Source organism: Grammomys surdaster, unplaced genomic scaffold (genome assembly GCF_004785775.1).
Source record: "Grammomys surdaster isolate TR1022 unplaced genomic scaffold, NIH_TR_1.0 126178, whole genome shotgun sequence".
Classification (NCBI taxonomy): domain Eukaryota; kingdom Metazoa; phylum Chordata; class Mammalia; order Rodentia; family Muridae; genus Grammomys; species Grammomys surdaster.
The window spans coordinates 6,117,295-6,145,067 of NW_021620984.1; the positions used below are offsets into that span (position 1 = coordinate 6,117,295).

Consider the following 27,773-nt stretch of genomic DNA (forward strand, 5'->3'; position numbering starts at 1 on the left):
ATAAAATATAAAAACAAGCAAACAAACAAATGGACAGTGATAGCAGCTGACAGACTTGTGATGTGGGGGGGTGAGGGAAGCCATGATGACTTCACAGACCATCTCTGTTTCAGGGCGTGGCTTCTGTGATTCCATAGCATGTGGACCACCTTGTTTATTGGTCGTTTGTTATCAGTTAAAATTTTTACTTTCCTTAAAATACTAGAGGGAATGGCTGTTAATACGCATTTTCTACCATAGGAAAAAATGACGCTCAGAGTCAAAGCCAACTCTGACTCCGAATATGTCATTGCTCATTTTATATTTTTTCAGCATCTTTGGAGTATGAGTGAGGTTTGTTTAAATAATGATACGTGAATGTAGCCAATCACTTATATCTAAGTAGTTTTATGGAAAATATTCAGAGGAGGTTGGAGAGATGGCTCAGCAATTAAGAGCACTTGCTGCTCTTGCAGAAGATCCAGATGCAGTTCCCAGCGCCCACATGGTGTCTCAAAACCATCTAACACTCCAGTTCTGGAGTTCACACACGGTTATCCCGCATTCTCCAGTGCTTTGCTTATTAAAGAGGAGATGGTTGGCATTCACATCTCACACGTTATTGTGCCCTTGTCCGATCTCCATGGGCGCCAAAACCCACACATGGTACATAGACGTGCAGGTAGAACACCCATACGCTTTAAAACTTTACAAAAGCATTTCGTTATTTCCGATATATATTTATTAAGTGTATTTTCTGAAATAAATGTCATGTCTATCTTTGTACATATGTGTAAACTGTGTGTGCATTTTGTGTGTGTGAATGCAGATGTGTATGTGTGTGTGTGTGTGTGTGTGTGTGTGTGTGTGTGTGTAGGAAGGAAGGAAGACAATTTTGTACATTCATCCTTGCCTTCTGCCATGTTAAAGAAAGGCGTCATCACCTTGTGTACAGAAGACTAGCTGGCTTCTGTGCATCCTCCTACCTACCTGCCATCTCTCCATAAGAATGCTAAGATTACAGGTGTGTGCACTACTGTATCTATCTTTTACAGATGTATACAGTACTGTATCCAGCTTTTACAGATGTGTGCACTGCTGTATCCAGCTTTTACAGGTGTATGCACTACTGTATCCAGCTTTTACAGATGTGTGCACTGCTGTATCCAGCTTTTACAGATGTATACAATACTGTATCCAGCTTTTACAGGTGTGTGCACTGCTGTATCCAGCTTTTACAGGTGTGTGCACTGCTGTATCCAGCTTTTACAGATGTATACAATACTGTATCCAGCTTTTACAGGTGTGTGCACTGCTGTATCCAGCTTTTACATAGCCTCTGAGACCCGAACTCCCAGAACTTGCATGGCAAATGCTTTACCCACTGAGCCATCTCTCCAGCCATCTTTAAACTAAATTACTATAAACTGGTTTTCACAATTGCTCATTCATTCCTCAACATAAATGTTAAACAAGCTTTTGATAGAAAAGTCCAATTCCTCAATCACAGTTTCAGGGGGACATCACACGAGCCTACTGATGAAATTCTATGTGGGACCATCACAACTGTTTAAAAGAATCAAGCCTATAATACGAGAGAAAAGAAACGTTGAAAAATCTGGTTTTCTACATTCTACAAATGCCAAAATCATCTAACTTCAGTGCGGTACATGAGAAAGCTTAATTATTTTTTTCTCAAGGATTTGAAGATGGGTGCTTTAGGAGGGAAACACTGGGAAGTGGAGGGGGGTCCTTAAGCTTTATATCAAATGAATTTTGTATAATTTAATATTAAAAAGAAGGCTTATTTATAGTTCACTTCAAGTTATCCCGCATTCTCCAATGCTTTATTTATTAGAGAAGACACTTGGGATTCGAGTCTCACACATTATTCAAATGATTACACTCCCACAGAAATTCTTTCCACATTTGTTATTGTTTATTCCTGCTCATTTTTTTTCAGACAAAAAGTCAGTTTTATTCAAGAATGAAAATAAATAGATTAACCACAATGAAACGTGGAAAAGCAAAATAAATCTTTCTCAAAGGGAATTTAACTCAAAATGTTTTTCGTTTTATTTCCAAAGCAGAGGAGTATTTTGATTAAGAAAAAGAAAAGACTTCGCTGCTAAATATGATACCTTGTAGTTTTGAAATGCTTCCTTGCAGTTTATCCCAACCCCCCCATTTTCTCAGTAAAATGAGCCTGGAAATTCAGTTTAGTTATGGCAAGGTGGGGATTTGTGTTCTTTATAGGTCTGTCTTTCAATCTTTAGAGCTGACTATTTATATTATTCATCCTCCTAACACAGAGGCTCCTACTCCTATCAGAATTGCAATTTACCATGGCTTTATTATTTATTATTTATTTATTCATTAATTTATTCCTCTCTCCAGTCCAGGAGGGATGCTCGTAGGAAAGGCTTGCTTACAGCCTGGTGTCGTTTGCTATGCATTGCTTCATGCATCTATTCATTACCGTCCCTACTAAACTGTATCTTCGAAACTTTTTTTCTTAACTCCTTGCTTTAGAAATGAAGCATCTTTAAGCAAATGATTTCTCTAGAGCCCCTATACAAAGAATTATTTAAAATGTTAAGATGTTTCATTGAACCGTTTAGAGCTACTATGTGTTCTGTGTTTCAACTGAAAACACGCAAAATATATATTAGTTTGCCTTTCTGGTGTAATTTCCAATGATAGAAGGAGATCGCCTCTCAGCAAACCTAAAATTGATTACATTTCTGTTGCCTGTTACTCTTTCCCTCCCACCCACCCACCCCTCATTCTGTGTCCTGCCATATCTGCCCTCTGTAGCATTGGCTAGTTAGAAGGTAAAATCCTCAACAATATGTATTCAAAAATTAACTTTTGCATGGATCTGAAGTTGGTTTGTTTATCTCACGGATTTTTTTCTCCTCACGGTCATAAGAGTCATGTGTGTGTTTGTGTGTGTGTGTATGTATGCATAGATAGATAGATAGGTAGATGGATGGATGGATGGATGGATGGATGGATGATAGATGTAATGTTTTTTTTTTACAATGCATTCATAAATCTGATTGGCTTTACCCTCATTATAGCTCTTCTCTGTCCCTAACTTTGCTACATTTGAGACTAACATGACCTTCAAATACTTTACTTTATTACCAGATTTGTTGTATAAAGGATGAGGAAAAGGCCCTTGTTATAGTTATAGGAGCAATTAGTATATTTTTGTTTAAAACTGGCCAACATAAACATATTCCGTGCCATGCGTGCATGTGTGCTGGAACCTTGGTTAAGATCAGTGGATTCTATAGGTGCTTTCATGGTAGTTTGCTAGATGTTAGCTCTTGAGGGAAGCTGACTAAGGGAGTCCAGAATTCTGTTATTTCCTAAAACTTGATGTGAATCTATAATTCAATAAAGTTTTCATCTGGAAAATCAATCATTGGCAAAGTTTTTCTCAAAGGGCTAGGTAGTAACTACTTCAGATTAAGGGAGTCAGGGTAGCAAGAACTGAGATGCTTTGTTGTAGCACCAAAGTAATCAACTGGTGAAGGAACGGATGCCTCTCTGTTGCTTTGGAAGTGCAGCCACACAGACAGCTAGGAGCCACTAGTTTGCAGCCCCCTGGTTCTAAGAATACACAAGCTTAATTTCCGTGTGCTGGTAGCTCCAAGAGAAAGAACAAACATCTCACTGTATGTTTACAATGCTTTTTATCTTCCAGCCTCTAATTTTCTTGCTTGTATATAAAGAGAAACATGTTTCATTCATTCTCCATGTTCTAGGAAGCGCTACTTTGATACCGTACTTCATTATGTTAGGAAATCAAAGTAAGTTAATTTTGAGTGACTTAGAAGAAATCCTTTTTAATGGAGGCATTGTATTCAGAAAGGAGAAATAAATGGGATTTCTGAGTCTCACTCCTGAACATGAGTAGGAAGGAGTTAAAAGACTAAGTAAAATAACTCAGTCCAAATAGCCTTTCTCCACGTCTCCTCATTCTGTCATAGATTGAACCTGTACTGGAAAAGTTTAGGCTTCTGTCTATTATTCTCATTGTCTGTTTGCTGTAGAGCATGCATTGTGTTGCAGGAAATCTCTTTAAATAGGAGGACATTCAGGCTTGTGTTTAGAGATTGTGTGAGATTCGGGTATCCGTCTAGGAGAGTTTGGGAATATTATCATGTTTTTCCTCCATCCTGCTGTACACCATGAGCAAAGTTTCAAGAAATCAAGTTTATTTCCCTATCAGCAAGGAATCTCCTCCTCTTCTTCCTCCTTCTCTTCTTCCTCCTCCTCCTTTGACTCTCTCCCGTTCTGCTTCTTCATCTGTGTCTAATGTGAACAGCACATATGGACAACATCTTGATTATGGAATCAAACGAAAAGAAATTGGCCACAGAACGGCACATGGAGTATGTCTTCATTCAGTGCCGTGGGATGTCACAGATAAAGGTGTGGCTATGGAAGACGAGACAACGCAGACATTTCAGTGTGAAGATGGAGGGGGGATATCCAGTAAAACTTATTAGAAATGTCATGGTCCTCTGTAGATTTCTAGAGTGTTAGGGTAGTAACAAACAGGGATTTAAAGAAAAAAAAAAGATGAGATTTTTGCGATTTAAAATAGTTTTAAAAGGCGACAGGTAATTCTGAACATATTCTGGCCATCCCTTCCTTGATCCCTTTAGTTTTTTGCTTTTCCTGCCCTTTATTTTGTGTGCTGAGCATCAATTTAATTTAGAAACTCCCTTGGGAACATCAACAAGCCAATGGATCTACTCATTTGAAGTTCTGGAAACTCATTTAACCCAGGAGAAAATGCATAAATTCATGGGACATATTAACATTAATAGCCATGACTCTCAAACACATAAATAATAGAACTTAATTTGTCCAGTTTCTGTAATATTTGTGATCCTTCACTTGGAAGTCTATGAGTCTATGAGATTGATATTAGATCAGATAATCACTTCTAAACTATTATCAGCATGTCCAAAACTTATTTATTTTCTTTCCACCTCTAATATTTGTTCAAATATCATCTTCTCAACACATCCTGCTTCCATGACCAACTTCCAGTAGCTCACCCAGCAGTTTTAAACCCCATCAGTACCTCTGCTTTGTTTGTAATCGGCATCTCATGCCCCGTCACTGCCTTATTCAATGTTATTATATCATTATTTATTATGCCCTCTTCCCATTTTGCTTGCCTGCTACAATGTAAGCCCTGCAAGGGTACGTGTGTGTGTGTGTGTGTGTGTGTGTGTGTGTGTGTGTGTGTTTGTTTTTAACTAATGCGTCCCACCTGCTGTGGAAAATGCTGGCAAATATTTGTGAATAGACCATTGCCCACTGAGGCTTCTTGGCTCCAGGGCTCAAAAGGAAGGCTGGCTGTTCACAGCCAAATTGCTGCTGGTAGGTGACCTGTATACCCCGGAAGAGCACTCAGGTTCATTTCCCTCTGACTTCTCGGCTCAGAGTAAATCTTTTTGAGGAACCTCAACTCAAGAGATCATTCTTCCTCTTGAAGTCTAAGTCATCGCTTGCACTCATTTCTTGTTGTCTACCTAGAAGCCCGGACTTACAGCTGCCTTCTATCGTGGTGCCAGTACTGACACCACCTTTTTTATGGTCTCCAATGTAACAATGTAAATAATGACCCTTTGCTTCTCTCTTTAAAGCCTAGATAAATTGTAGCCTGCACTTCTAGCCCTACACACTAATTCCGAATACAAGACAACTTTTCCTGATTATCTCTCCCTTAATGCTTTTCTGTAGTTGCTAGAAACATAGCTTTGCATTGTAGCTGCTTTGAACATGCAAGGTCTGTATCCTCAGTTCGAAGATGGGCTCTGCTAGGTTAACCAGCCTGCCGCCTTTTATATCCCACAACACTGTAACTTTATTTCAGGAATAAAATTTGCACAGTGGGTTGGCAAAAGCAAACCATTGTTGAGACAAGAGAGAATACAATTAGAAAGAGGAAGTATCAGTTGATAATCAGCAGGATGGAGTGAATGGAGTCGGCAGATGCCGTCAGCCTTTTCATACACAGCTCGTACCTACTCAGCAGACGGGGATTGTCATTTGGTGAATGAACAGGATGAGGGAAAGACAATCATATGTAGACAGGTTATGCAATGACAATGCAGAAGAGATGTGGCTGGAGACCACTGAATAAACTGAGAGTCAGACAGGATTAAATATAAAGGATCATAGGGAGTAAGTCAAAACTGCCACCAAGCTTTGTGTCACAATATGGTGATTTCAGGGGAAATATGATATAACCGAGAAAGATGGGATGTGTTGGGAAAATGATGAATTTTTGTTTGGGACAGATTGATAATTTACATTTAGAAGACAAGAAATAGTTTTCCTTTAAGAAATTTTTATAGTTAGAATAATAACATTGCATTGGCTGTGTTGATTTTTTTTTTAAAGTTGTGTCTGTGGGTTGAGAATTTCTGTTTTCCCCTCTAGTATGGATAGCGAGATTCATTTTTAGAAGTCATCCTTTCCACAAACCTTTGAAAGTCACACTAGCTTATCTTAAAGCGAGGTGATTATGGTGCCTCTGGTATGAGAAAAGTGAAATTAATTGAAACATTCAAACCATTATAATTTGGGGTTAGTTCTCATTTCAGATTTAATGGATGGGTGCCCACTACCAGAGGGAGGGATTCACGGGAAACTCATTTACCTGGGAGAAGGAGATCAGTGGCATCTTGGTTATTTTGAGGATGTTGCGTGATGTTCGGGTTTGTTGTAAGAGCTGCTGCCTCGGCTGTAAGTAGGACATAACTGTGCTTCAGGACGTGCCTTGGACAGAAATTAAATCTTAATCAGGCTTTATATTTTATATCTAAAATGAAGTTCGAATCCACCCCTTAGCCCAGGGAGTTTAATTAAAGTAAGTGGAGACAAAAGTTCTCCTTTGATAGCTGTCGTTTCTTTCTTTGACACTATTAATAATGTGCTGAGGTGCTATTTTGGAAGCCTGGCTCTTGTCTTTTGTTCTGTTCTTCAATACTCTGAAATAGATGGGGCTGAAGTGCTGGAAGGAGGGTGTGTCTGAACCCCACCAGCCCCCAGATGTGTTCTCTTTGACCTCCGCTGATCTTCTCCGAAGAGATACCCCTTCAAGGCCCCCAGGGTGACTCTCTTTCACCAACCACATGTCCCGGCTTCTTTACAAAGATTTTCATTTTCTTCCTTTAAGATGGAAACTAGATGACGATGTGGCCATTTCACTGGGGGTGGAACTTCTTACGTGACAGCTCCATTAGGCTCTTTCGAGTTGTAAATCTTCCTATTTCAGACTTTGAAATCAGAAAGTGTTTTCATGATGCTAATCTCTTGTGAGCAACAAGCGTGAATGAAGGCATGACAGGCATCCCAGCCCTTGGAGGAGTTTGTCTGATGTAGCTCGGTGCTGGGGGCAATATTTACTGCTAAATCTGATGAATCAGCTTGGATTGCTAATCACGTGTGCTACATTCTGAATGTAAACGACACGTCTGAAGTCACTTCCCATATCTTATACGTGTAAGAATGTGTTGTGTGCAACGGGTTTTACAAAAATTCTTTGTTTGAAAGTTAATTAGTATTCTCTTTTATGATACTTTCTCTCTTGCCGGAATAATCATTTAATTGCATTTGTCTGTCACTTCATTTTGGTGACTATTTTAAAGTCAAATTGTATATTTAAGGTGTGCTTCCTCTAATTGCTTTGACATTCAGAAACACATGGCTAAACATGTTAATATAAATTATCCTTTTAATCAGTACTAATTCTCTATTTTTTTTTACAATGTGCAGAAGGTTAACACATTTAAATTACCTGTGTTAGCTTAACGGAAAAAAAGAAAACTGCCATGAAAGAAACAGGTACCATTTTGAATATAATACATGAAATTGTGTGTCTATTTTGATCCCCTTACCAAAATAGAGACAAGGCAGCATTTGGTCACTTGAGGATTTTAAAGAGTTAACAGTTGTCTGAAAATGAAAAACAGCCATTAACATGTAATAATGTTGTCTTGAATATTTGCTAGGAAATAGTGGGCATGACTAAAGATGGAATCTTTTAGTGCAGTACTGCTTGATTTCATAGCGTGTGCTAACAATCCAATTATTCTGATTTTCTAAAATAACCTGCCAGCCCCAGTGTGACTGTTTTTATTTCTTTATTTACGTATTTATTTATTTAGTTGGTGGTTTGAGGCAGGGTTTTTCTGTGTAGCCTTAGCTATCCTAGAACTTGCTCTGTAGACCAGGCTGCCCTTGAACTTACAGAGTTCTGCCTGCCTCTGCCTCCCTAGTGCTGGGATTAAAGACGTGTGCCAACACTGCCAGGCAGAGCCTACTCTTCTTAATCAGTATTTTTAGAGTTTTTTTTTTCTTTTTGTAACATGTTTTGTTTCTTAAGAAAAAGATGTACTATCCTCAGAAAACTTTTAAGACGAGATAAGACGTTACCCACATGTTAAAAGTATTCCTCTCTTTATAAAATTAGAGAAGCGTTCCCAAATCACTGGAAGCACATCCTTTCGCTTCCCTGTACCAGAAGGGAGTTTGTGTCCTCACTATGGTATGTGAAGGCCACTCTGAGCTCACAGCTAATTAGTACTGTTCTTCAACTTCAAATTCAGTTTCTGGGATCCTATCTAAAACTCTTGATTTTCTCAGTCATGTGCTCCAAAGCAAAAATGACAACTTTGACTGTTCTAGAGAGCTACAGAATTGTGCTCTGTGTGGCCATTGCCAGATACCTTCATCTCCCTAAAACAGAAATGAATTACAACAGTTTGAGGTGACTGCAAGATTAATTGGGAAAATGTATGCTGGGCTCACTACACGCTCAGCTTGGGTGTCCTCTCCTCTGTGGAATTTCCTCCCTCTGACTTGTGTATTAAAGGTCTATACAGCTGCTTCGAGCCTAGAATTTTACATATTCCCTTTCTGTTGTCACGAGACAATTGATATGCTTAAATTGAGGAAACACCAAACAGGAAGACAAAAATGAGGAAAAACATACATTCCTTCGTTTATTAGTCAGGATGAGCGTCTTTTAAACACACAGTACTTTTGAGTATCAGGGGTTAAAGGAATTGTTACATACTGGATATGGACGTGTTGGGATGCTTTAAAAAAAAATCGATTCTAGCTAATGGAGCGAATGTTTTTAAAGTGAACTATCTCCATTCCTTCAGTGAACCACATACAGCTGGAAGGATTCAAGTAGACACTGAGGGAAAGATGGCTCTCCCCTAAAGAAGGAATGAGAATGGCCCCTAGTTCCTTGGGGAATAGGATCTGCAGAGCCTTTTCCATGTTCATGGTCCCTAATGTCTAGAACCAGATAAGTAGCCTCTAATTTTAAATGTACAGTTATCCAGAGAAGATGAATGCGCAGGGCAAGGCTGGATGAGAATGTCAATCTTAATGTTAATATTTTTAGTCTCCTTTCTACTAGACACATAGTTGGCAAAAGCCACATTTCTGCAAGATCCCCAAAGACTGTGGCTAACTGGGGAGAGATGTAGCCAGGTTTATGTTGCATCAACTATGGATCGAAGGGCCAAGGGAATGATCCCAGAATAAGACCCTTGCCGTCCCCTTTATAATCATTTTTGATCAGTTGTTTTATCTTGACTAGATTTAAATTTGATAAGTAGCAAACTGATACAGCATGACACATTTCAGACTAGGGTTAGCCACCAAAGCTTTCAAAATGTGTATTTTATTAACATACTGTAAAACTGTGGGATTTCTTTTCTTTCTTTCTTTTTTTTCTTTAACTGAAAAAGAAGACCTCAGCAGTCATATTGTGTCCCCTGGTATTAGTATTACAGTTAAAGGGAACCAAAACCAGACAAGTGAGGCACATTAGGGGGAAAGCCCCGACCTAAATAAATTGGTTTATGTTCAAAATATAGGGGAAAAAGCCAAATAGAATTGTCTCCCTTTTCCGTATAACCACTAATTAATGATTGTATACTAATTGCATGATTGCATACTAATAGTATGGTTGTGATACAGAGGTTCTGCATCCCAGATACTTGAAAATGAGGTGTTTTTGTTTCATAATTACTAGAATTATTGATAATACCAGCTTCCTCTTAAATTAAAATTTAAAAGCAAAATGTATACTTTGGGAGCACAAGCCCAGTCATAATTCAGAATTAATATATATACAATTCAGACATAACCTACTTACCATACGTTGCAAAGGGTGGGTACGTTTAATGGCTTTGTGGGCATGTGATTGTATGACTTCTCTAAACAACTAGATTAAAGCAGATATTTATGATTGGCTGTACAAAACATCATGGACAAATGAGGGCGTGGCAGATTCAAGTAGAAATTCTTTATTGACACAGTACCAGTTTCACTTTATTTTAAACTCATGACTTTTGACAAAGCGGTATAGTCATTGTTAAACCCCAAGCCATCTTTCTGAAGGATTAAAAAAAAAAAAAAAAAGAAACCTGAAAAAGATTTGTGAAAACAGCCCCGCAATAAAGCTCCCACATGCTTCATAAAACACTACTTGATAGATATCACTTGCACCATTAAGAACTAAACGACAAAGGATGTAATTTCAGTTCTGGCATGCAATATTAATCGAAAGCCTTTAAAACATCTTGCTGATGGGAACTACGACAACCTGACATTGAAGAATTATGAGCCGAACACATCTATCTTAATCAGATTTTCGAAGTAAATGCCATAAAACTTGGTGTGGCTTCATTCATCTTTACATTTGCAAATGTTTTGCATTGGAAGTGTAAATTTATGAATGCAAATAATACCAATTCAAATATTTAAAAGTGTGAGTTTGTAGGCGGAGCAAGTTTCAGCCAGAGTACCCTGAATATAAGATAGTCTTTCCAGTAATAATTCACACTGTTTCCATCTTTAGTGTAAAGGTCATTTTCTGAAGTATAAGCAGGCCTTTGTGTACTTTATAAATTTAGTATTAAAATAGTGTATTAATAAAAAATTTGATAAATAAAAGAATTATCATTTTTCTTTTGGTTTTTAAGACAGAGTTTTTCTGGGCAGCTCTGGCTGTCCTAGAACTCTCTCTCTGTAGATCAGGCTGACCTCAAACTCACAGAGATCCACCTGCCTCTGCTTCCCAAGGACTAGCATTAAAGGTGTGCACTACCACCACCTGGCTAAGAAAGTAATTATTTTATGGGCATAATAGCATAAACCTAAACCTCTGTTAGTTAAAAAATAAATAAAATACTTTGCTTACCTTATTTAACTAAATGAAAAATCCCCCCCAAATTAAGACTTTAACCCTTCACAATTTATAGGTATACATTGTTATAAGTGTTGTATTTTATTCTCCTGGGTAAGAGTTACCTCATTTTCACAGATGCGAAGCTAACAAATCTGAAATAGTACTTTGATTAACCCAATTATTGTGTTTGGGTGAACCCAGCTAGTAGTGGACTGAATGTCTGTGTGGTCCAAATTTAGTAAGTAGAAATGCTTAATCTTTCAATGATGTTTACAGAGACATTGGGCCCTTGGGGAAGTAGTGAAGTCTAAAGGGGTTCACAAGGAACTGACCTGAACCTATAGGGTTAACACCATCATAGGAATGGACACCAGGGTGCTGCTTGCTGCTTACCTGATTCCCAAGGGCAGCCATGGAGAGGCGCAGGCATTCAAGCCGGAGAGTTACCACCAGAAACCAACCCTTCCACACCTTAGTCTGGACTTCTCACTTCCAGAGCTTAAATGAAAGACTCTTAACTAAGCTTCCTGGTCCATGGCGTTCAGTTACAGATGGATGAGAGCTCACACACCAGGACGTCTAAACTGATGCCTAGAGACCGTTTACTTCTTTGGAAGTTTTTAAATAAGTTGATACTAAACTACTTGTGGGACAGTGGAATAAAAGATCAGAGAAGCGGTAAAACACTATGACAGGCATTTGTGATCCCCTGTGTTGGTGGCCTGGTCCTTGGTGGCTTTGAGCATCCCAACAAAAGTCACAAGCTTCCAGCTACACAAACGACACCTGCTGCTTCTTTAAAATGTACAGTGCAACCTTATCAGTTGCCCAACCACTGGCATCCTCTTCACACTTTACAGTCTATTCAGTGGATACACCTACATTCTATCTGTGTTCTCATTTTTGCCACTGGTCCTTCCTGTCTCTTAGATATGTGTTCTTACCTTACTGTCCTGCCATTTGTAGATATTAGCCAGTAAAATATTAGAAAAAGTATATGTTAAGGATGGATAGTATTTCATACACCTGCAAAATATTTGTCATCAAGATGTTAGCAGCAAAGAAGGGTACACATGAAAACTTCCGCTCTGACTGTTCTTAAGTCAAAGAACATCTTGCCATGGTGCCCATGGAGTGCTTCACCACAGTGCGTATGCCATGAACAGAGAAGATTTACTCGCTCTATGGAAGAGCATTTCATCTACATAATACTTAACGTTCACGATAGCGTAGCATTCCTGCCTGAAGCAGGAATATATAATTGGAAGGAATCCTTAAACAGAACATTCAACTCAGTTTCAGGCCATTAACAGACATCAATGACCCCAGCTATAGAGAACAAACAATATCAAAACTCTAGAGGAAAAAAAACTCAGTGTCAAAGTTAGATACTTTAGAAAATAGTTTCAGTAGAGCTATCTGGGAGTTTGCTTTCTAATCACTAATCCATCCTTTGGTTGCAGAAACATTTAGGAAATAAAAATCGGTAAAGTCTCCAATAAAGAAGCCGTAATGGACCAACAGTCCATTAAATAAAGTCTCTGTCCGTCTCCCACACCTGAGATTGAACCCAGGTTACATGCTAGGTACTCTTAACACAGAGCTGCGTTCCCTGCTCCAGATCAACTTGTCTTTTAAGGTTGAAGGGGATCCTGGCTTTTTCAGCTAATGTTTTTATTTGTGATCTTACTGTTCAGACTTGAATTAAGTTGGTATTAGTTACATGTTGGTGGTGTGATAGCAGACAGGAGCTAATGACTGAAGAGAGGACAGATTCATTGTGATCCACTGCTTCAGAAGGTCTTAGTCTGCTGGCTCTGTTCCTCACAGGCAAGGCAGAAGCCTCATGGTGGAAGAATGTTGCTCATGTTAGGTTATCCAGGAATGTCAGGGACAAGGTGAGGGGATAGCAATGCCATGATAATACATGCCCTTCACAGACATTCCCCAGAGACCCAGCTCCTCCACCTGTGCCTCACCTCCCCAGAGAGGATTGAACTCCCATGTGGGTGTCCTCCTGATGCAACTTTCTCAGAGCAGTACCACTAAACTGAGCCTTTCTGAGGGATACATCACACGCCTAAACCATAATGGAATGTAACCCTGATACAAAGTGATTTTTCCTACAGGTAAAGATATTACAATATGAGATTGCTGCCAGTGTTAATGGAGTTTGTTTTTAAAGTTGAAGATATCATTTTTAATCTGTGTCACTGAAAATGTTTTTATAACATACTATGGTGGATTTTCATAACACTCCCATTCAAAATAAAGCGTTTTTTTTTATTGCATGTCTGAAATGTTTTATATGTATGACCAAAGGTAGTCATATGGAGCTTTTTGTTTTCCTCAGTTTTAGTGTAAGATGAACTAACATGTTTCAAGGTTGTATTTTGCAATACTTGTTAAAATAGGGAGATGTTTTAAAACAGAAAATCTTTAGACTTCAGCTTAGGATACTTTCTTGGTCCTCACTCTACCCCCCAATTTAAAAAAAAAGAGAGACAATCTGAGGCCTAAAAGTTAATTTATTTACACAGAGTTACATTTAACGGGAGCAAATATTCGCCAGTTTCTCCTGTATCCTTTCCTAGTATCTTCCTGCGGTAGCAGACATTTTCTTTGATAAAGAGTGTGTTCACTGAAAGGCAACACAGATTCTGCGCTGTTGGGAATATTTGATTTGCTTCCATTTCTCCTAAGTCATATAATGATACAGCTTTCAGTTGCCTCTCAGTCTGTCTTGACCTATATTGTAAATGTGTTTTATTTATATCATACTGTATTCTCCACTTAAAGTCAATAAAAGTTAATTGCACTAAAATCAAATGCTCATTAGGTAATAAGGAGAGAGAACAGTGTCTATTGATTATATGCCAACCATTCTTTATTGTCAAAATTGAGACAGCTTTTTTTCTCCTTTTGCTTATTCTCAGGTAAAATATTATTTCGATGAGTATACCAATATCCCTAAAACAAACACAAAGGCTTTTAAATGTTATTTTTTTAATCCTGTTTTCTATTCACTTACAATAAAAAATAAAAAAGTTTCATGTGTGTTCCAATTAGAAATAATTAAGCACAACTGTTAATTCTATAGAGGATAATATGTCTGTGGCTTTGCTGGTGATAATTAAATGGCCAGATGAATTACTTTAACCAGCAAGACAAATACTTACACTTACTTCTGAAACACACTGAACTCTCAGGGCACTAACAGATGAACTGTATTTGAGCTCCAATCATAGAAGCCAGAATAAGATCCATCAAAGAGAAGTGTGGTGGTTTGAATAAGAATGTCCCCTACAAGCTCATGTATCTGAATACTAAGTCACCAGGAGTGGCATTGTTTAAAAGGATTAGAAGAATTAGGAGGTGTGGTCTTATTGGAGGACATGTGTCACTGGGAGTGGGCCTTGAGGTTTCAAAAGCCCACACCAGGCCCTTTTTCTCTCTGATCAGGACATAGAGCTCTCGGCTAGTTCTGCAGCACCGCCATATCATCTTTGGTGACTCTGTTAAATATATAATGTGTTTATGATTGTACATGGGATAGTTATATCATATTAGATGTAACTGTGACCTGATTATTGTTTTTCTTTGAGAATTAAGCATGGCATAAGGAGATATGATTGTTTGTCAGGTTGATAAGAGGTGGACTTGTGGTGTCTCTTCTTGGTTGTCAACTTGACCACATATGGAATTAACTAAAACCCACGTGCCAAGCACACCTGTGAGGGATTTTTCTTAATTAAATCCTTTAAAGTGAGAAATCCCCCTTCTTACCTGGCACTTTGAAGTGGGCAGATCCACTTTTAATCTGGGCCACTCCATCTGGTGTAGTCTATATAAATAAAGGCATGGAAGGGCCTTCTCTTTTGCTTGCTTGCTCTCACCCTTGCTGGTAAGTCCATGCCTTCACTGGCATTAAAGCCCACTTCTTCAGGATTTCAGTATATACTGACAGCCAGCTGAGGCATCCAGCCTTGTGGTCTCGCAGACATTCGGTTCATAGGCAGCCATTGTTGGATTAACTGGACCACAGCCTGTGAGACATTCTCTGGGAAGCCCCCTTGATAGATAGATTAGATAGATAGATAGATAGATAGATAGATAGATAGATAGATAGATAGATAGATAGATAGATAGATAGGAGAGAGATTTATTCCATAATTTCTATTACTCTAGAGAACCCTGATTAATATAGTGTTGGGTTCAAAAGTGGTTCTAGAGCAACAAAAAGAAGGATGAATGTTTTAAGTATCTGGATTAGGCTTTCCAATGTGCTAACACCCACAGTCACCAAAGCCTCTCCAGGTTACGGAAGTCTCTCCCGGAAGCTCAGAGAGTACTGAAAGCCCAAGCTAGCCCACTGTGTCTCTGTTCCTGCTGCTTGCTGATCCAGATGTAGACTTGTCAGCTACTGCTCCAGCACCAATTCTGCCTGCATGCTGCCATGCTTCTCACCACAATGACATCAAACTGAACCTCTGAAACTGTAAGGCAGCCCCAATGAGATGTTTTCTTTTACAGGAGTTGCTGTGACCATGGCATCTCTTCATAGCAACGGAACACTAAGACAAAAAAGTTGATGCCAGTCACGAGACATTATGAGGCATTATAAATAAAATAGAGCCTCCTATGCTGTTCCCCAACAACAAATAAGAAAAACAGAGATAGTCCTCTGAAATGCAAAGAAGTCTGTATTCTGTAGAACATTGCAGATCTTAGCGTGGTATTTGTAACTTTAGAGAAAGCTGTGGAAATCCAAAACAAGGTCTGTTCTGTCCTCCTGGAATTCCTACTGGGTGTACATTGTGCTCTCCTGGTCTTTCTGTCTTTGAATAATCTTTCCTAGGAAGGATTCTTTAACATTCTGCTGCTGTATGCATGATTTTCCTAGGTCTGTTTTCCAACCAATAGATACTCTCTACAGTTGTTTATTGTACATTTGATAAACTATCCAATGAAGATTTAATTCCAGTGGGAGCATTTCTCCCGGCCAAACTCCCTCATCACCTTTTTCATAATGTGCATGTTCAAATCTTCAAGTCCTTAAACATTTCAGATAACCAGCAGAATTCTTCATAGTCTACCCTTGGAAAATAGACCACATCAAGGATCAAGGCATTGCCTAGGGTGTCTGGTACAATTGAGGCATTACCCTGGTCTCTTCTATGTACATTAAGAATGTTCCGGAGCCTCACACGCCTCAGGAAGGTGCAGTGACAGCTCAGATGTTCTCAGTCCAACCTGTGCCCCTCTGCTACGCCTCAGCCCTTCTTCCAGGTTCAGCGATACTAATCTAAAGCAAAGGGTAAGGTCAGGATAATCTTGGAGTTTTTAAAGTATTTTTGATTTTCATTTAATTGTGTAGCTGCCTGATGTGAACTTACAGTGTGAAAAATTTCAAACAGCACTTTATTTTAGTGAGAAGTTTTGCAGAGGCATTTCAACCAACCATTCACATTCAGACACTTGGCCTCTCTGAGACTCTTAAGGTTAAGTGCTAAGTAGAGGACCAAGTTTGTGTGAAACTGATTCTCTGAGCGAGGTAGTATCTGTCTTTGCTGATTTGCACTGTGCCATTTTGGACAATTATCCTATTAATACCATATTTTAGGGCAAGATGCAAGGAGAAAAAAATAGATAACTCCAGACACTCCATTCTTGCTTTGATGTGGCCTCTGCTGAGTCTGTGGCATGGCTTTGAACATGTGTTCTCTGACTCACAGTCCTGCCCCATTTACAAGGAAGATTGTTGTTAACTGTTGTTGTTTGGGCTTTTTTTTTTTTTTTTTGGACTTAGTGAAGAGGTAGGGAGTTACCTGTTATCTATGTGATATTGTTGGGACAAAGGAAACATTTGTTTTCTTTATAATTTACTATTTCTACTGTTGTGGGAGTCTGTTTCTACCTCTGAACCTTGCTAAACAGAAATTCAGACATCTGCACACTGGCTCTTGGAAGACAGGAAAATCAAGTCATCCCTCTTGATTTTGTATACTAGGAAGTCTGACATGAAACCCTGCTCACGGGAGCTAAAATTAACATGGTCTTAAATTGCAGAAAAGCAGAGGGCCCTTCTGTGTGGTGACCTATTTTAAGAGGGAGGTGAATCCCAAGCGAAAAGGTTTGTTTATCTTGGACAGTTGGGGAAGGTGATGAGACAGGAATGTGAATCGAGAATGAATGGTTTTTTCCACCCGGTCTCTTCCCCACAAGCAGTCGTACTGATCAGAGCAGCATCAGCTTGTCCACGCTTAGCTGACCACAGATGCATGCTGTGACTCAGTTTGCTGGCTTAGTTGGTTGTACATAGCCCATACTCACTCCGGAATTTTGAAAATTAAAACAAGTTTCTCAGGCTGGGAGTATAGTTCAGTTGGTTAGCATTTTTCTCTAGGGTATAGGAGGCCCTGGGTTTGATTTGCAACATCAACATAAAACAGCATAAAAACAGGTGTGATGCCATAGGCTTGTGAGTCCCTGGAAGTCAAAGCAAGATGAGTAGTTCAAGGCCATCTGTTTAGAGAGTTTGAGTCTAACCTGGGCTACCTGAGAACCTATCCTAAACAAACAAACAAAAAAAAATAGGAGAGAATGTTTCTCTTCCTTCATCCTCACACTCTGAGTACCCACCGCCTGCCTCTGCCTTCTCTCCTGACCTCTCTCCCTCCACTTCCTGCCTTGCCCTCTCTCTGCCTTCCTTCTGCCATTCACCAGCACTCTCTCCTCAGACTGCAGCATAGCTGTATTCTAAAGCCACACAGTATTCCAGCCCCCTTCAAACAAAGGTATGTCTTCCCTGGGGACCCCTGCAAGACAAGCCTATTGAGCATGTCACAGACATCCCGGGAAAGAAGAGAAGAGAAGGTGAAGGAGAGGGTTGGGACAAAGCAGTTGCAGGGACTGTGGTGACTATTTCCCATCTGGGCATGTCTGCTCAGGGCAGGTGTCAGCCCCTCTTCTCCCCCCTCCACCCTTCTCCTCTCTGAGACTCTCACACTCAACTTTCACTTGCTAACACAGTTACTCAGACAAAAGGATTTCACCTCCCTTCAGGTGTTATTTTCTCTCCCAGCTTTCACACTCAAAAGTCCATTTCCGCTCGGCCCCCAGAGCGCCACAGCCTCTTCCTGTAAACCATAGAGGAGTTGCAGCAGAATTGCACACAGCACTGTGGCATGCCAGCAGCGCTTCAATTACACACACACACCACCTGCACACTTTAGCTGGGTGTGAAATGTGCCCCAACAGTCCCATTCTCTGGAGGCAGAGGGAAGGGCATTATGGGAGACCATGAATTTGAGGCCAGTCTGGGCGGCATAGCAAGACTAAGTAAAAAAAAAGTTAATCCATTGTCAGCAAATAAGCTTAAGTATGTCTGGGCATTTGGCGTTCTTTTTTTCTTTCCTTGGTTTGATTTAGAATGGGCCGGGGGGTGGACCATCATTTGGTATACCTTCAAGACTCAAGATCAAAGTCCTTCTTGGTAGAAAGGGCAAGAGTTTGACTTACCTGTGTTTCTTATGACATTTGTATGAGGGTTTTTGTTTTGTTTTGTAACTTCACCTGTTGGAGCTTCCCTTCAGATACTCTTGGCTAAGGGATATTAGTTCTTCTGACTATAGCATTCATGGCCTACAAGGTTCTCTCTTACTTGGGTTTTCCCTCAGAGTAGTTTACCTTCCCCGAAAGGACTTGTTTCTTCTTCAGTTTCTTTCACAGTTACCTCTAACACTGACTGCTACATCAGGCCCTGACTTTTCGGTCCTTAGATGGTGCTCAGACCAATTGACACTGAAGACCATATTCCATGAAAAAAATAAACACCCAGTTTATTGTTCTTTGTCAAATGGATTTAACATAGAGTCAGATGGCCTTAAGTGACAGTGTTAGCAAGCATTCCTTGATCGCCAAGGATGGAGCGAAGTGACCGGAGTCTTTCCGGTCTAGCTTCCGTGTTTAATCGGAGTTTTAAAAGGCATCTGCCATCAACTTCGATCAACTTAACAAATGAAACCAAGCAGTTGTTGGGTTCTCATGGAAGTTGTAAAAGCAGTCTGACCACGAGAAAGGTGAGAAAGAAGAGAGGATCAAGACATGGCAGTGGTGGAGTGTTTTAAGCAGAGAATAGTTTTAAATAGGTTATTTTCCAAAAGACAGTTACACAAGCCTGTGTGAGCGCACATTCACACACACACACACACACACACACACACATTTATTTATTTGGAAGCATTTATAATAAATAAGCCTTAAAATATAAGGAAACATGTATTTGATGAACCAGACCATTTAATAACACAAGATTTTATATATTGTTTCATGTTTGTAGTGTATAGCAATAGATAAAATATAAGCTCCTCATCTTCCAGATCTTTTTGAAAGAGTAGATTTTAAATGTCAAAACAGTTGATATGGTTATAAATCATGTTCCTAAGAACCGGTATTTAGAACAAGTGACTCTGTTCTCCGCCTCGGTGAGATGATCAAAGTAAATTGTATGAAAAAATTAAAATAAAAAGTATTTATCGCCTTAATTTAATTTGATAATTTTTATTAATTCTCACTTATTTGATTTAATAATAGATTTTTTATTTATTAAAAACAAGGTGTTCACACTCCCTCTTTGTTGCTGTGATTCGGTGCATGGAAGACAGCTCAAACTGTGAAGGTTGGAGCATGAGGCACATTTCAGAGGCCAGCACATCAGTGCTATCCCTCCGTACGTGTCATAGAATCAGTAACATATTTAAAGAGTCTTTAAAGCACAACACCGTGGGACGGTACTGTGAAATCCATATTGCAGTGTCTGTTTTTAAGGACCTTGGCATTAGTTGGGAAGCTAGACATCTTTACAAATCGTTTTTCAATTAGAAGCAGAATGGTAAGCTCTGCTCTGTACGAGTTTGATACTTCCTAACGTAACTCCTCACACTGTATATCCAATTAATTTTTTTTTTTTTTTGGTTTGGTTTTTAGAGACAGGGTTTCTCTGTGTAGCCCTGGCTGTCCTGGAACTCACTCTGTAGACCAGGCTAGCCTCGAACTCTCAAACTCAGAAATCCACCTCCCTCTGCCCCCCAAGTGCTGGGATTAAAGGCGTGCGCCACCACCGCCCGGCTCGAATTAATATTTTTATTAATTTTTTTCATACAATGCATTTGGATCCTGTTTTACCCCTCCCATGATTCCTCCCTCCACCTTACCCACCCCACTTTATATTATTTGTCTTGCATTCTCTCTTTCTCCAAAAAAAAAAAAAAACTTAAAAAAAAAACAAAATATCTGCAAAACCAAAAATCAAAAGTACAAAAACAACAAAAGCAAAATAAAACAAACAAACAAAATCACATGGAGTCTGTTTCATGTTGGACAACTACCCCTAGGCAAAGGGGCCTGCCCAAGTGTGGTTTGTACACCAGTGTCACTCCACTGAAGGAAACTAAGTTTCCCCTTTCTTAACAGGTACCACTTACAAATAGCTTCTTATGGGTGGGACATTGTGCCCACTTCCTCCTGTCAGCCCTTCCCCGCGCCTCCCCCCTCCCCTGTGACCTCTATTGAACCTGTGTAGGCCGTATGTGTGCTGTCACTGTCCCTGTGAGTTTATGTGTACCTTAGTCCTATTGTGTCTGAAAGACACTGTGTCATCCATCCATCCCCTCTGGATCCTAGTCTTCTGATGGAGACAGCCTAGTTAGAACTGAATGTCCCAAGGTCTCTCCCTGCACGTTGTCCACTTAGGGGTCTCTGCATTTGTTCCCATCTGCTGCGAGAAGAAGCGTGTCTGAGTGAGGGTGAGCAAGGTACCGATCTTTGGGGTTAGCATGAGCTCATGTTGCATTAAAGCAGTTGAAGGGGTCACAGGACCTGCAGAATTAACTGTGGTACAAACGAGAGAGTAAATGGAACTAGGAACATAGACCAGATAACGGTCTAAGGAGAGTCAGAGATGAGGAAAGTGATTTCCATCTGGGAAAGTCAGTTACCTCTCTTAGAGGTTGAAGCAAGTGGTATTTGTATATAGAAAAAGGAAAGACAATATTTTAAACAACAACAACAAAACCAAACCTGTAACTCAGAGGAAAGATCCATAGAGAGGATTTTTTTTTTTTTGGTTTTTTTGGTTTTTTTATTGTTATTGTTGGTTTGGTTTGGTTTTCTGGCTTTTTTTTTTTTTGATTGTTGGTTGGTTGAGGGTTTTTAGTCTTTAATTTTTATTTTATTTTATTTGTTTTGCATGCATGTGTGTCTGTGTACCACTTGCATGCTTGGTGTCCAGCAGAGGCCAGAAGAGGGTATCAAATCCTGTGGAACTGGAGTTAGGAATGGTTGTGAGCCATCATAAAGATGCTGGGAATCAAATTCGGTTCTTCTGGAAGAGCTCTGAACCACCCTGCTATCTTTCCAGCCCCAGGACAAGCTCCCCCTCCCTTCCTTCCTTCCTTCCTTCCTTCCTTTCTTTCTTTCTTTCTTTCTTTCTTTCTTTCTTTCTTTCTTTCTTTCTTTCTTTTTTTCTTTCCTAAAGGAGTATTTATATTATTTTAAAATCATGTGTGTGAGGATGGTGCATGCGTGTTAAGGGACCCATGAAGCTCAAGGGGTCACATCGCTTGGCAGCTGTGAGCCATCAAGCACGTACGCTGGGAACTGAACCCAGGTCCCAGCACCTGTTCTTAACTGCTGAGCCATCTCATTCCATTTAGAGTTTTTCAAAATCACAATGGCACCCTCACCTCTGGGTCTCTATGTTTGTCCCACATCCTTGAATCCAAAACCTTTTCTTAAGTCTGGGCAAAGCTTGCCCTCAGTTCAAACCCAAAGGCTGAGTTGCAGGCTGCATTGTTCTTATGAAGATCTACCTACCAGAGTTAGATTCTCATACATTTTAATAATCCCTAAGTCTAGACAGTGTTCTCTGTTACTTTATGACCTTGGACCTAAATGTTTCCCCTGAACATTCAGTGGTTCTTTATGTACAGACTCTAAATAGAAATCTCTCTGGTCTCAGTATGAGTCAGACTTACATTTGTCTCCAGCAAATATTATGGTTTTGAAAAATATTCCAGGTCCTATAACTGATCGTGTTTATTCTTTGTGTTGGAAGCTGGAATATTGACAGCCAGATTTTTATGCCACTTTAAAAATGTAGAGAGCCATGTAACCCTAGATCTATCTTTATCTTTCCCACTCTTGTTCTTTTATTCTGGCGTGTTTCTAGCTGTGTTTAGCTTTATCTCATTTTTATAAGATTTATATGCTTACTCCACATCGCTGAGATTGGTGGAGATAAACACGAACTCCAGCTGTGTCCCAATGCCCAAATCTTGAGAACCACTGTGAATTCCAAGCCCGTGGTTATTGTTTCTGTCCATGACATGCTGTAGAATTTAAACTTGGCTAGCCCACTCAGACTCTTCCATCAAAGTTTGTAGAGATCAGGGCCTTCAACATCTGCTTGCTGTGTAGCCAGATGCAAATCGGTTCCAGTGCAGTTTCTGCATAGACCACAGGAAGTACTGGTGTTTTGCATGATGGCTGGTTAAAGTCTTTAATAAATGCTTATAAATTGAACAACTGGACCCAGGATAATTCCCAGTAGCACATTCCAGAAACCTTAAATGAGAATTTTCCATAGTAGTTGTCTTAGCTAGGGTTTTACTGCTGTGAACAGACACCATGACCAATGCAAGTCTTATAAAGGACAGCATTTAACTGGGTCTGGCTTACAGGTTCAAAGGTTCAGTCCACTATCATCAGAGTGGGAGCATGGGAGCATCCAGGCAGACATGGTGCAGGAGGAGCTGAGAGTTAAACATGTTCATCTGAAGGCTGCTAGTGGAAGACTGACTTCCAGGCAGCTAGGATGAAGATGTTATAGCCCACACCCACAGTGACACACCTACCCTAACAGGGCCACACCTTCAAATCATTCCACTCCCTAGGCCGAGCATATACAAACCATCACATTGGTTATGTTTTGATTTGTTTTAAACAGAATCCTGAGCTAACATATTCATGCATGTCAGAGAGCATAAGTTGATTTAGCCTTTGATAGTAATCTTCATGTCTATACACTTTATTTGTACAGTGAGTTCAGTTGGCATTAACCCTGCACATCCCTGAAACACAAAGTGTAGTTATATGTTTGTGAAATGAATGGCCAAATGTGGGAGCATCGGACGATTGAGTAGGTTTTATTGGATCCTTAGAGTTGTCCTGAGATTATGCATTACAGGACTCTGTCGTGACTCCTCACAAAGGATTAGCTCTGATATTCCAACTCTTAGATGCCTGTTTCCCTCAGACACTAAAGTAGCATCTGTTATGAAAGTTGTGTGAAGGACAATACAATTCTTGGATGGTACCAAGCTAAAAGACATGGAATCGGCTGACCCCTCATGCCACTTAGGCAAAGTCTTCTGCCTCTCTCTGTTTCCATCCCTTGCCTCTCACAGCTGCCTCTTGCCACGACACACTCCGAGCAGCTTTCTTTCTAAAGGTGCCTCATGGTTTTCTGTGGTGAATCTCATCATGTGCACTGGTGCTGAGGAAGACAGCTCTAGTTAATTACAGGAGGCCTGTATCATGACTCCTGCATGGGGTTGAAACTGTTCAAGCTTTGTGTTGTGACCAAGGTTCAACTCAGTACCATTTTAGCCCTGCTAGTCCTTCGGAAGCTCATCACATTTGAAGTGAGACTCAGACCTTCATTTGTCCTTTTCACAAGGCCTTGAGTCAGGGAAGATTTTTTTTGTTTCAGTTTTCTAGTGTGGGGTGCTTCAGAGCCAGAACTTGTACAAGGGATTCCGCTCTGTTTTCATATATTCAGGTAATGGCTATGCTTTTCATTTCAAGTGTAAGAGATTGTTGGTCATTAACTTACATGATAGGGACTATTAGACACCGCTAGAAAAACATAATAACCCTTGATGTTGTCTGCTGTGGAAGGAGCTATTTTTGTTGCTTATCTGCTAAAGAGGTTTGATAAGATAGTCACCCTATTATATGCATCATGTATTCATTTCATAAAACCAGAATTACAGTATGTGACTGTATTATTTACCTTAATAACCACCGATGGACGTCACGGTCTATGAAAGATAGTCATTCTGTTTCCAATTCTCCTTTAATATAGGTATTTATATTAATAGCATGATTTAATAAGACATTTTGAAATTATGTTGCATTTTAAACTATATTTAATAAAAAAATAGACATCTTATGGGTGTTTGACATTAAATGAAGGAATCACCTTTCTGATACAATGCTGTATTTGTCAATTCAGTAGCATGCGTGTCCCAAGCTAAGTTGTACAAAGTAGAACTTAGATGTTACAATGACTTGTGATATTTAACAAATGATTTACTAGCTCTGGAGAATTTTCCCATAGAGTTACAATGTAATATTGTGTTCATATTTTGAAACCAGTGAACCCCTTATGATTCTTGTTTGGAACAAAGTATTTGTGTCACGGATCTAATGGCAGGAGTCGCTCTGGTCACCTACGACTTCACTCCCAGAACTGTGGTTCTACTGCGCACTGTGAAATTGGAAAATCTGTTCTGTGTGTGTTCTAATGGATGTAACGGTCATTAAGTATATGAGTCTTCTGACGTTGTAATCAGATGTGATTCAGTCTGTTAAGTATCCACGAGACAACATCTGCTTCCCAGAGTGACCTTCTGCTGCAGAGTGCTTAGCATCTATTAGTGGATCATAGCACGGAGCCGCCTTGTTTGAGGTGCAGTAAACTAGAGCCGTCTACTGCTGTTTAGCAACTAGCTTGTAATAATTTATTGCTGTTAAATAAAGCTTAAAAAAACTCCATTAAATAATTACAGGGATTCTATGCATTTCGAAAACCTTTGTGTTCTACCAAAATCACCCATTTAATTTCAGGCTCGGTTTGTTTAAAAAAAAAAAAAAGAAGAAGCTGAAATCTAAAGACACATTAGGGGAGCTGTCAGTTGATGTTTTCTGTAGGTGTTAATAAAGCCAGATGAAAAAAAAAACTGAAACAAATTAAAACCAAAAGCAATTTTGCCATCTGTTGTATATTAATTAGAACTTTGCGTATCAAGGGTAAACTTGGTCTTTGAGAATGTCACTGAGCAATCCCTTAATAGAATAATATGCAAATGTGTTAGGTGGTGGGTTTCTGTGCAGTTTTTGATTCTAATTTATCTGCACCAGCTCAACAAGAAAAGTGGCAATGTGTATGCACACACATACACACAGAGATGTATAATGAGTTTCCCTTTGTTTCTCTTCTCTCTTCCACAGAGCAACCTGCAAACAACCAAGGGCAACCTACCCTGCAGCCTTTGCCGCCTTCCCATAAGCAGCATCCTGCCCAACATCACCCGTCCATCACTTCCCTCAATAGAAACTCCCTGACCAATAGAAGGAACCAGAGTCCGGCCCCGCCGGCTGCTTTGCCCGCCGAGCTGCAAACCACACCCGAGTCCGTCCAGCTGCAGGACAGCTGGGTCCTTGGCAGTAATGTACCACTGGAAAGCAGGTAACATCTTCGCTTGAAGCCTCACATCATCTGATCATTAAGACCACTCAGGGCACAGGCAGGGTGTGTGCTACTACGATTGTCAACGGGGCACGTTTTGACGCCTCCGAAATTTAAAAATAAACTAGTCCAACGGTTTTCTCACTAACAGAAATGTATCGTAATTATATCCCCCAGTGTTTTGCCTTTTTTAAGATCAGTTCCAGATTGTTGGAAATTTCTTACATGCTGAATCAGTGAAGTTTTTCATCTTTTCACACATTTCGTTCCTTATAAGAGGTGAGACTGCCACTTCTGTGAAACAATTCGCACCTGCTATTTTCTCCCACAACCCCCCCACCCCACCCCACCCCCGATCGGGCAGGTGGGGAATGGAAGGGGTGAGAAACAGTGACTATAACAGGTCCCATGCACCTTGACTCACGTGGACAGCTCCCTGGTTCTAGACTTCCTCCGCCTAGATGTCACCCATGGCTCCTAAACTCCTAGTGCCCACTCCCCAAGTATAACACTTAAACACTTATGAATGACATCCTGTTAAAAAAATATCTTTACTTTCTTGAAGTGGGACGGGGAACAGACTCAGTCTTTAAACTTCATTCTTGCATTATTTTCAAAGATACTCAAAATAAAAGTCTCTGGGAACCTTGAAGTAATGCCCTTTCCCCCAAGACTCAGAGCCCACGACCAAGGAGCTTCTGGGTAAAGATGTCGTATACTTCTTCTTAGTTCTATTGGGAAATTCTTCTTTTACAGGAAGCAGAATCTGTACCCCTAAAAATTCTGTTCTCTGCTTGTAATCAGACAAGTGGTTATCTGGAACCTGACCCCCACCCCCTAATAAAAACCATTTTGATGAATTTTTTGTCTTCTGGATCCCATACTAATATTATTTTCTGAAAGAGGTTCTGAAATTAGAACTTCCAGTATGGGCCAGGTCACGGTGGTGGTCTGCTCATACGAAAATATAACTTGATGAAAATTATCATAAGCTAATCTACTTGGTGATTAAATATGTCCTGGCTGATAAAACTCAGGCTTTTTTTCTGTGGACAACACTGGGACAGTCATTGATCCCTTGTGTTGTGTATTGTCTGAACAAAGTGTTAGGCTTTTCCTTGTTAGCCTTTTCTGGGAAGCTTGGCAGGGGGCATCCTCTACCATGGCCGCCGTTTATTTCCGTGATTCACTAGCTTTTTAGTAGGCTCAGAGGAAATGCATTATCACCATATAAAAGCTCAAAAATAGTGACCTCTGAACCCAAAGAATGCCCTTCCCCTCCCATGCCAAATGCAGAGCCCATGGCTGACGTCAGCACTTCAATGAGCTGCTAGGTAGAGAAGCCATCGCATGATAGATACACTGTTATATCTTACTGTTGGTTGTGTGATCTATACCAATTCTGCCCCAAGGAGGAGCTGGCAGGGGTTTCTACTGTTAGTTATAAACAATAAAAAGCATTCTGTCTTTTCTTTCACTGTCGACCTTAACAAGGTTACAAGGAACTCGTAGTTTTTATCTGTACAGCCAGCTAAGAGTAGTTGAGTTTTATTGTTTATTTTGTATTTCTCTTCTGGGAGAAGCTAGGAAAAGAAATAGAAAGAAAGAAGAGTAGTGAAACAGAAGTGTCTCCTTCACCCAAGACAAAGAACCATGTACACGGATCTTTTTTTTTTTCTCCCAAGGTTATTAGCACAGGCCTAAATTTACCTGGCTTAATTAATTAGTACCCACTGAGCAACTAATCAGCACTGATTCACTATTGTCATTTTATAAATTTTATTAGGAAAAAAGTAATTTTCCAGTTGAGTCATCATATTGAATATGGATAATTGCATTGCAGTTGACAATAATTGTCTTGACAAAGATTTATGAAATACGCTGAGGTAAATCATCAGAAACGTGTTTAACTTTAGTGATATTGTGTAACACAGAAGAGTCACAAACTGCCAGTGAGCGAGTCAGCAATCCTTGAAGTCATGTGTTACGGTGACGAGAGACATAAAGTAAGTT

General features: G+C 39.8%; 1 protein-coding gene across 2 annotated transcripts in view; it reads left to right on the forward strand.

Annotated features, from left to right (window-relative positions):
* Positions 1-27,773, forward strand: part of Tenm3 (teneurin transmembrane protein 3) — a 445,726-nt gene that overhangs the window by 230,500 nt on the left and 187,453 nt on the right. For both annotated transcript variants that reach the window (XM_028757645.1, XM_028757644.1), the window contains exon 3: positions 25,523-25,760. In XM_028757645.1, coding sequence (XP_028613478.1) covers positions 25,523-25,760 — 238 coding nt within the window. The remainder of the gene's footprint in view (positions 1-25,522; positions 25,761-27,773) is intronic.